General features: G+C 38.5%; 1 protein-coding gene across 5 annotated transcripts in view; it reads left to right on the forward strand.

Annotated features, from left to right (window-relative positions):
• Positions 1 to 10,949, forward strand: part of LOC110446098 (MYCBP-associated protein-like) — a 55,821-nt gene that overhangs the window by 33,182 nt on the left and 11,690 nt on the right. For all 5 annotated transcript variants that reach the window (XM_021491066.1, XM_021491068.1, XM_021491065.1 and 2 more), the window contains 7 exons: positions 648 to 870; positions 1,979 to 2,051; positions 3,315 to 3,502; positions 4,363 to 4,509; positions 6,051 to 6,164; positions 8,234 to 8,358; positions 10,756 to 10,865. In XM_021491066.1, the coding sequence (XP_021346741.1) occupies positions 648 to 870; positions 1,979 to 2,051; positions 3,315 to 3,502; positions 4,363 to 4,509; positions 6,051 to 6,164; positions 8,234 to 8,358; positions 10,756 to 10,865 (980 nt within the window). The remainder of the gene's footprint in view (positions 1 to 647; positions 871 to 1,978; positions 2,052 to 3,314; positions 3,503 to 4,362; positions 4,510 to 6,050; positions 6,165 to 8,233; positions 8,359 to 10,755; positions 10,866 to 10,949) is intronic.

Raw genomic sequence — 10,949 nt, forward strand, 5'->3', positions numbered from 1 at the left:
AGAAAACGTACTCCTGCCAATTTTTCAACCAAATATTTGGAATTTATGGGAAAGTCCTCTTAAAGGGACATAAAATTTACAAAAAGCTAAGCTTCACTGTGATGTCCCTCTAAACAACATTCTAGATTGTGTAATACCTTATATTACAGTTTAGGAAATTGGCTGAAACTTATTGCCTAAGGATGTGTTCTCTAGATTTTAAATCTATTGAGAAATATATTGGCTGGTTACAGAGGACCTATGACCACGGATAATAATTTGTGAACCGCTTTGAGACAACCTAGGACCTGGATAGTGATAAAGCCGTATATATAAGGCTAAAAAAAAAAAGGTGTCTGTTTAGGGTTCCTGACCGACCCTAGATTTTCGAATTTTAGAAGGTTCCTTGCCTTTCAAAATGTCTTCCAGCTCCGTGTTGGCGCTAAATGTCATCATATGGATCACAACTTGCCTCCAAATGAACCTTGTTTATGTAATTCTTTATTTTACATACAATAGTAGGGTCATAATTACATGACCAAAAATAAACAAAAAAACAAAAAAATCCGACCTACCTACCCCAGTTTTTTTACCAATGCATCCCTAAACAGACTATATATTTTTTTTGGCCTAAGAACCTCAAATTTTTATGTTTTGTTTTTCTCCAGAGACCCTCTGAGGGACCATCCTGATGTTCATCCCGAACCAATCTTTGGCCCATCCATCAACTTCGCCGGGCAGCCGGCTCGCTGGACTGGGGACGGATACAGTTTCCAGGAACAGGTCGGGATTGAGGCTCGTGTCACGTTTGAAGCATACGCCAAGGACCGTGTGACCTCGTATCTCTACATCGTCAACGACGGCACAACAGCTGTGTACTACGACTGGAAGGTGAGTAGGGTCGGCCATTTCTGTTTTATGATGGGACCAAACATGTAACTAACAAACAACCAAAAATGATTGAGAGAGAAATATAAAATCATTACATCAAAAGACAGAAAGGTCTTGATGTAGCTTCGCACCAAGAGGCAAAACTAGTCGATAAATTGAGTACTGGTGACACTTGATTGTTGTGATTCTTCTTCTTTATGGTGCTGGGGACTCCATCAATAGTGATGATTATACCCTCGGGGGTCCTATCACAGAGGCGTAAAAAAGGGGGTTATTTACAGTGATTAGTTGTTTTTTTGTGCAAGGTATAGATAAAAGATAAAAGCTGGTGTATGTTTTAGCGTGTGATGAGGGCTTCAAGGGCTGCATAGGGTATGTGTGCCTTGAGTCCTCGAGTGTTGTGCATTGTACTGCTGCTATGGGAAGGAGATTCCATTGTGTTATTGTGTGTGGAAAGAATGAATATTTGTAGGTGTCCTTTGTAGCAGATATGTGTTTGTATGCGTGAGGGTGTGCATGTCTGGTTCGAGGGTCTACAGGTGTGAGTATATATGTTGGGTTTATAGCTACGATTTGGTGTACAATTTTGTAAAAAAGGATCATTCTTGTGTGACAGCGCCGTGTTTGTTATGTCGGCCATTGTATTCTTCATTGATCACCCTGCATCCACATAGCAATACCCATGTGCGTCCCATCAAGTCATTGGTCAAGGTCAAGGGTCAAAAGCTCAAATACAAGAATACCTTGGACGACTTCATAGTTCAGGGTTTCAAAGTCAATGCCAAGGTCACTGTTGTTATTTATAGGTCAATGCCAAGGTCACTGTTGTTATTTATAGGTAAATGCCAAGTCACTGTTGTTATTTATAAGTCAACCAAAGGGCAATAATGTCTTACAGAGGTTTAATAGTTAACTTTCAAACGATCCCTCTGCATCTTAATTTCAAAACCTAAATTTAAAGATATAACTATTTCCGCGGACACTGAAACCTATCCATGTTTTATTACTCCAGGAAGTTATAATGTACTAGCTTTTCACAGTTTTTTAGACAATTTGTGAGAAATAAATATTTTCTGAATCACTTAATTTGTTTTCTATTTCTTTCCAGAAAGTGCCAAAGGATAACCCATTTGATTTGGTTCACCAGAACGTGCAGCGGTTCTATTTCAACAACAGCAGTGGTAAGACTAGGCTCTGTCTTGTCGTAAAGCACAAAGTTTTATATGAGGCTATATTTTATCTTTCTCGGTTCGTTGCATTTTGGATTTTAACCAGTTCAAAAATATAAAGATGGAGTGAAATCTACTTTATAAATAAGAAATTTAAACTCAGACTATCAAAAAACCTATTAACCTGTATTAAGGGACCCAAACAAACTCCCCATCAAGTTATTTTTGAAACTCAATCCCAATGAGTTGTATTTACGTTATGTTACAATCAATTACCAACCGTATACATGAATTATATTTAAGAGCCCATAAAAGACTAGGGCCCGTATAATATATTCATGAAACCGTTCTCATGCTCAAGTACGGATTTTGTGCTCAAACCAAATTTTTTGTAACTCACTTAAATCATGTCAAACGATCAAAAATTTAATTGTAAACATTGAAAACAGTATTTCGCTTTAAGTCTCTTCTTTTTTCTTCAAAATCATTGACAAAATTGATTTTATTCTTTAATTTATAAAGAAAACAAAAAATAAGGCAGGAGCACAAAATCCATGCTTGAGCATGAGAACGGTTTCATGAATACGGGCCCTGGGTTCGAATCCCTTTGCCGTTCCATTTATTTTCATGTTAGTTGAACCTTGTTTAACAGACCACCTTATTAAAAATTAAGACACCACTTTTTAAACTAGCTCCTGCTTTTATTTACATGTTAAATGAACCTGTATGATGAGGCCACCTGCTGGAAGAGACCACTTCCTGTCTTCATGCAGCAGTTCCCTGAATACTCTGAGACTGAATTTTATAATGTCATCTAAAAGAATAGCATTCCTGTTAAACAAGTTTATGTACCTTTATCAAAAAAAAAAAAACCTGTCTGTTCCCCTGCATGAAAGGATTTATTATATGTCACTGCAGTACATCTCCGTTTCTGTTACACTGTATCCCTCTGTATAACCATGCATGTTTATTACTTTGTACGTGTGACATATCTCTGTATACCATTGTAAGTCAAAGGTGTCGAGATAAAATAAAAAGTCTGAATTTTGAATACAGGCTCTGTATACCATTGTAAGTCAAAGGTGTACCGCTAAGTCAAAGGTGTCGAGATAAAATAAAAAGTCTGAAGTTTGAATACAGGTCTGACTGTATCATATGTTCAACATCTTTGTCATACACTTCTGAATCTTTTAATGCAAGAAATTTGATTTTGTAGTAGTTCACTTGGGAGTTGCGGTACACAAATAATTAAAAGTAAAATATTTTCTTCGACAGGTGTGATTCTGCCAGGGGAGACAATGAAGTTTCCGTTCGTGTTTAAGTCACCCAGCGCAGGCGTGTTCCATGAACAATGGAGGTTTGAGACGCGCCCGACTCTGTGTGGGGGCGCGGCTCTCATTGTCACCCTTCGCGGTATCGCCCTGCAAGAGGACAAGTTTCTCAAGGAGCGTGAAGAATTGGAGGTGAGATATCAAGTCCATCTTGTTTCCAAATTTCTGATCAGACACTAAAAATAATTCTGATATTGAATGGTTTATTTGTGTCTGGTGTAAAAAGAACAAAAAGATCGAAAAATTTTTAGATTTTTTTATCAAAGAGTAAAGAAAAAGGCCCTATAACCACGGATAATAATTTGTGAACCGCTTTAAGAAGACCTACGAGCTAGGTTGTGATAAAGCAGTATATAAGAACCTCAAATTATTATTATTATTATTATTAAGTTAGAAATACTGCAGATGAATGTTTATTGATTATTTTTCATTGATACTTAACTAGGTCTGGTACCACAACATATTTTCAAAATAAAATGTATATTCATGATTGAAAAACCTACTGTCAAAGCAATTCATATTCTTTTTAACAATTCTTTCATTAAACATTTCATTTCATTAGCCCGTGTACAAGCAATTCTTCAAAAAAAAAAAAATCCACAACATAGTTTTTAACAAAAAATAGGAAAAATATTGAAATGCATATAAACTTTAAAACCCACTAATATTCAATTAATATTCAATTTTGAACTTTCTTTCATTGAAAATTTAATTTAACCCTGTGCATTGCATAGTAAGAAACTGATTTTTTATTTCCACAATATCATATCAAAAACAATGGAAATTGAGAAAGAAAAAAAGATTCATGTTAACTTACGAAAATACAATTTGAATATACAAATAATATTATGAAATAACTGCACTTTCCAAATTTAAGATTTCTATATAGAAGATATGGTCCTATAACAGGAAGCAAATCTGGCCTTTGAGTAAAAGGTTCTGTATTTAAGTTAAAGAAATAAATATCTGTAATATTTATATGGTTTTTTTAGAGAGACCTCCAGCAGAAGCAGGCGGAGCAGATGGTGAGACATTTGATGTTCGACATTATAAGTGGCATCAAGACACCAGATCGGCCGAGCTCTCCGGTTGACAATTACATCACCGAAGAGGAAATATTTGCGCGCAACAACCCAAAGGTATGTCACTTAAACTATCCATCGATAGCGTTCTTCATATGGAAAATCAGGATAATTTAGCTGGCGAAATAGGTTGAACGTGTATAATCCGACACCCTGTGGGAAACAAGATATCAGTCAGATTAGAGAGGCTGTTGGAATAAACAGGTTTATATTTGGTCATTTTCATAATGATAGTTCGCCCCAGGTGAGGAAGGCAATGGGTTCTATCCCCAGGTCGGGACATACTGATGTTCTTAACAATGGTAGTTGTTATTCCCTGCTTAACGCTCAGCATTGTGGGTAATGACAACCACTGGTTAACCCGTTGTCAGTATAATATGACCGGGTGGAATGATGTGCTGGTTGCAGTCGGCATGGTGTTTCAGTGAGATAGCACTATTAAGTCGGCATCAGATCCGCGCTATCATAAGGAGGCAAGTACACCAACATACCCTGTCTCCAGCACACAGCTTACACAACACACATGGAGGCACGTCCTTAAATGACCTTGGCCGTTAACAGCACGTTAAACAATATAAAGCTTCACAGTACATCATCCAGATGGACGAGACAGTATGTCGGAATACTCAGGGGTCAGATAGGACAGGTTTCACTGTACATCGTCCAGATGGACGAGACAGTATGTCAGAATACTCAGGGGTCAGATAGGACAGGTTTCACTGTACATCATCCAGATGGACGAGACAGTATGTTGGAATACTCAGGGGTCGGATAGGACAGGTTTCACTGTACATTGTGCGCTTTCTGGTCGCTGCACGTTGTTGATACCTGTTTGTACGGAACAACATGTGTTATTCAAGAATCTGTAGTATATTTTCTTATCCATAACATTTATTAGGGATGTAAAAATACATTACCTGAACAATTTAAAGCAGGACATCTTTCTCACATCCTCGATATCCAGAAGTTACGCTCCATTTTGCTCTCTACAACCCTGGAATATTGTTCTAGCAAACTTGAAGTCGATGAGACAAGAAGTCACTAGTTCGATCCTTTGATATACATCAAAAGAAGCTAGCCGTAACGGTAAAAATTGACAGGCTTTGAAGTCGGGCGTCTCTCTTTTGTAACCTTCAAAGGACAGGTATCAGCCTAGCGATTAGTCAGGTTTTTTTACCTGAGACCAATCAAACAGCTATCTTCATGCCTTCAATTTTACTATGACATATTCCAGGGGTGTAGAGAGGGAAAGTGAGCGTAACCTCTGGATATCGAGGATGCCTTTCACATGATTGATACTTTATTAATATACTTTCCCCAAGAATCAATTTATGGTTTCTTATCTAAAACTGATAATCAATTTGAATCCTCCCATAGTAAAATCTGTACCTTAATCTCCATTTTAGTAGTTCGTGTTTATGATTGGAATACAGGAGCTGTAATATAAAAAGTTTGTCCAGTATACTGATAAACCTTGCCTCGTTAAATCCTGTTAACGAGGCAACGCCTATTCATGCATTTTTGTATTTTCATGTATCAACAAAACTTACTTAAATAGATTAGTGACATGCCCATATATGGTTCTTCATTCCTTACAGCTCCATTACAACTTTGCACTGGTGCAGCAGCTGAAGCAGATTTACTTAGAGATGGTACCTGAGGAGGAAAGAGAGGGCCGGATCTGGGATTTGTCTGTAGAGGACCTTAAGGAGGTAAAGTCTTACAGCCATGTATGGTGATTGTGTCTGTAGAGGACCATAAGGAGGTAAAGTCTTACAGCCATGTACGGTCATTGTGTCTGTAGAGGACCTTAAGGAGGAAAAGTCTTACAGCCATGTACGGTCATTGTGTCTGTAGAGGACCTTAAGGAGCTAAAGTCTTACAGCCATGTATGGTCATTGTAGGACCTGAAGGAGGTTAAGTCTTACAGCCATGTATGGTCATTGTGTCTATAAAGGACCTCAATGAGGTAGCCTTGAATTTATGGCCATTCATGGTCGTTGTAGTCTTGTACGGCCATATATGGGCATTGTGTATATAAAGGACCTCAACGAGGTAGCCTTGTACGGCCATATATGGTCATTGTGTATATAAAGGACCTCAATGAGGTAGCCTTGTACGGCCATATATGGTCATTGTGTCTATAAAGGACCTCAATGAGGTAGCCTTGAATTTATGGCCATTCATCGTCATTGTAGTCTTGTACGGCCATATATGGTCATTGTGTATATAAAGGACCTCAACGAGGTAGCCTTGTATGGCCATATATGGACATTGTGTATATAAAGGACCTCAACGAGGTAGCCTTGTACGGCCATATATGGGCATTGTGTATATAAAGGACCTCAACGAGGTAGCCTTGAATTATGGCCATTCATGGTCATTTTAGCCTTTTACAGCCATATATGGTCATTGTGTGTATAAAGGACCACAATGAGGTAGCCTTGAATGTATGGCCATTCATGGTCATTGTAGCCTTTTACAGCCATATATGGTCATTGTGTGTATAAAGGACCACAATGAGGTAGCCTTGAATGTATGGCCATTCATGGTCATTGTAGCCTTTTACGGCCATATATGGTCACTGTGTCTATAAAGGACCTCAACGAGGTAGCCTTGAATTTATGGCCATTCATGGTCATTTTAGCCTTTTACAGCCATATATGGTCATTGTGTCTATAAAGGACCACAATGAGGTAGCCTTGAATTTATGGCCATTCATGGTCATTGTAGTCTTGTACGGCCATATATGGTCATTGTGTATATAAAGGACCTCAACGAGGTAGCCTTGATTTATGGCCATTCATGGTCATTTTAGCCTTTTACAGCCATATATGGTCATTGTGTCTATAAAGGACCTCAACGAGGGAGCCTTGAATTTATGGCCATTCATGGTCATAGTAGCCATTTACCGCCATATATGGTCATTGTGTCTATAAAGGACCACAATGAGGTAGCCTTGAATTTATGGCCATTCATCGTCATTGTAGTCTTGTACGGCCATATATGGTCATTGTGTATATAAGGGACCTCAACGAGGTAGCCTTGAATTTATGGCCATTCATGGTCATTGTAGCCATTTACCGCCATATATGGTCATTGTGTCTATAAAGGACCTCAACGAGGTAGCCTTGATTTATGGCCATTCATGGTCATTTTAGCCTTTTACGGTCATATATGGTCTTTGTGTCTATAAAGGACCTCAACGAGATAGCCTTTTATGCATGGCCATTCATGTTCAGTGTAGGACTGCAATGAGGTAGCCTTGTACGGCCATATATGGTCATTGTGTCTTTAAAGGACCTCAATGACATACTTGCTTACTCTCCCTATTTAGGAGGGAGACTCCCGATTTCGGCCCCTTACATTTAGTATTTTCAACCAGTGAATTTGCTATTTACTACCTAATCCTATATTCTAATCTCCAATGTTTTCATCTGAAAGAACTATTCAAAATATATAATTTTAAAGGGTTCTTCTGTCTCTTAGGGGTATATATACCCACTTTTTTTAGGTTTTAATTTTGAGAATTCAGAATCTCCCCCATGGAAATTAAAAATAATTGGCAAGTATGCAATGAGGTCGCCTTTTATGGCCATATTTGATCATTGTATCTATATTGAATTTCAACGAAGTAAATTTTACAGCCAAATTTGTAAAGTGTTTTGATATCAAATTCCTTTTGTTCAAATCTGGTACACAAAAAAACTGACAAGGCAAGTTAATTAAAGGGAGATAATTCAGTTACACCTCGGTAAAAAAAAAATATTTCTCATTGTAGGACCTGTTGGACATGGACGAAGATGACGAAAGAAAAGAGAACTTCCTACACCAGCTCAATTCTAATGTATCCAAGATGGCGTACACTCCCCACATCCCTATCAAGAAAAACCTCTACAAAGTCGGGTAGGTCACATGGCATCTTTCATACTGTATATTCCCAACAACCCAGCCAGACTCCTTCTCGGCAGAATTTGCTAGATTGGGACATGGTTGAATTACTAAGGCCAAATAAAATTAATTACTTGGTTCTCAGGCCAATTTTTTTCAAAATAGATGCGGCAGGGCGGTATTTTTTTTTTTCATTTTACATGGCAAAAACGAGACGTGGGTGATTTTTTTTTATTGTGTAGTTTTTAAAACGTTCATTGTGGACATTACCTTGTCTTTTTATAGTTGTGTAGAGCCCCGTCATAGAGCAAGCCTCCGAAAATCCCCCCACGATATTCCAGACGAGAATCACGAACCCCCCATTCCTTATTTGTACCGAAATGAGCGCCATTTGTACACAAGACTAATAAGTCATAATCATTTTAACGCTTGCCTGTATCTCAATCCTTACCTTTATTCAAACGTTTTCCGGACTTGGGTGATTAACGAGTAAAAACGACCAATTTTCCGGATTATTTTTAAAGATGGCGGCTGGCGCATTCACAATTTTTTTTTTTTACTTTCACGATAAAATCGGCAATGCGCACGGTGCCATAAAATGCACGCGGGCCTGAGAACCAAGTAATCTTTTTTTTTTGGCCTAAGACTTCTGTTATGTCCCTGCCATTTCGTAAGGCAGGGGAGGGGGCATATACTGTATTCAAGGAAATTTTCGTTCATCAACAGTATAATCTTTTTTCGCCCAATATTAAATTTAATTGCCCTTTCACATTTGATAGCAAAGTATGTTATGTTGTTTACAAATTTCGCTGTAGTGATCATTTCGCCCTAATTGGGGAGGGCGAAATAGGGTGAAAATTAAACTGCAACTAAAACTTCCCAGTTTACGGTAGTTTTACTCATCATGTCTGTCCCGTGCCAACCTGTCTCGTCCCGATTCTGTGTCATTGCTCCAACGACTTCATCTCGTACAAGACTTTGATCAAACTTTGTACAAAGGTCAGACTGATGGTTCTTGAAGGTTCTTTACAGACACTGTCTAATTGAGCCGCTAATTGTAGGTCATCAACTCATCCACCCCTGAAATCTCATGATGAACTATTCCAACCTTTGAAATGGAAGAGTTCAAATGTGTCTTCAGGGGTGCCTGAGTTAACTTCCTGTTTTCCACTTTGGTCATTTTTATGGTGTAATACCATAATTCAATTGAGAGACTACAAATGAAAAAATGATCAGTTTAATCAAAATCTGGGGCTAAACAAATAATGCCTATTTAATAGATGTGTTTTTTTAAACTAAATTAAAAAAAAAAAAATCTTACAGAATTTGTAAATATGTTATCCATTTAAAGTTGTCTAGTATCGCGTTCTCCATTGTCAAGTACACTGAACAAGTATAATGTAAATCAGATTTGGCTGTCCCAGGCAAATTTTCTTTTATTTAAACAAAGTAATTTTTTGCTTTCTGCTAAATATTGATATTGATATATTTTCAAAATTGCAAATTCACTTAACCAAGGGAGACAAATCTTCATATACTAGTAGTTTAGTCAAGCAATTTCATTGTTTAGAGCCTGAAAAATTCCAGAGCTCCTTATTGCTCAGTGGTCAATGGATTGGTCAGTGGTCAATGGATTGGTCAGTGGTCAAGTGCAAATTTGAATCTAGTGGACTGGTGCAAATGATCTGTGATTTGAATAAAACTCTATTGATGAATCCAACATACAATTTTTTTACTAAACAAACTGATGAATGTGACGGGAATAATATGGTGTTTCTGTTAAAAGACACTAAATATTATCAATGTATTATGATAATTTTAAGATCTGTTTATTTTAACTTCAGAAGAACTGGTCAAAGAACCAGAGCTGTCAAAAATGTCTGTCCTTGTGCTGCTGTACAGTCTGTCCTTGTGCTGCTGTACAGTCTGTCCTTGTCCTGCTGTACAGTCTGTCCTTGTCCTACTGTACAGTCTGTCCTTGTGCTGTTGTACAGTCTGTCCTTGTCCTGTTGTATAGTCTGTCCTTGTGTTGCTGTACAGTCTGTCCTTGTGCTGCAGTACAGTCTGTCCTTGTCCTGCTGTACAGTCTGTCCTTCTGCTGCTGTACAGTCTGTCCTTGTCCTGCTGTACAGTCTGTCCTTGTCCTGCTGTACAGTCTATCCTTGTCCTGTTGTACAGTCTGTCCTTGTGTTGCTGTACAGTCTGTCCTTGTCCTGCTGTACAGTCTGTCCTTGTGCTGCTGTACAGTCTGTCCTTGTGCTGCTGTACAGTCTGTCCTTGTCCTGCTGTACAGTCTATCATTGTCCTGCTGTATAGTCTGTCCTTGTGCTGCTGTACAGTCTGACCTTGTCCTGCTGTATAGTCTGTCCTTGTGCTGCTGTACAGTCTGTATTTTCCATGTTTCTGTGACAGGTACCAGCTCCTCCTGGAGGCTGTGGACAAGATGGTGGGTCAGTCCATGCTGATTAGACAGGTGATGGGTCTACCTGAACGAGAACTGACCATCCTACCAGAGGACCTCAGTAAGTCTATGCTGTAATTCGGGTGTAATTATGGTGGCAGGGGGCCATGTACTGATGATGTAGGGGGATGTGGGCCATGTGGGG

The sequence above is a fragment of the Mizuhopecten yessoensis genome, unplaced genomic scaffold (genome assembly GCF_002113885.1).
Source record: "Mizuhopecten yessoensis strain PY_sf001 unplaced genomic scaffold, ASM211388v2 scaffold2515, whole genome shotgun sequence".
Taxonomy (NCBI): Eukaryota; Metazoa; Mollusca; class Bivalvia; order Pectinida; family Pectinidae; genus Mizuhopecten; species Mizuhopecten yessoensis.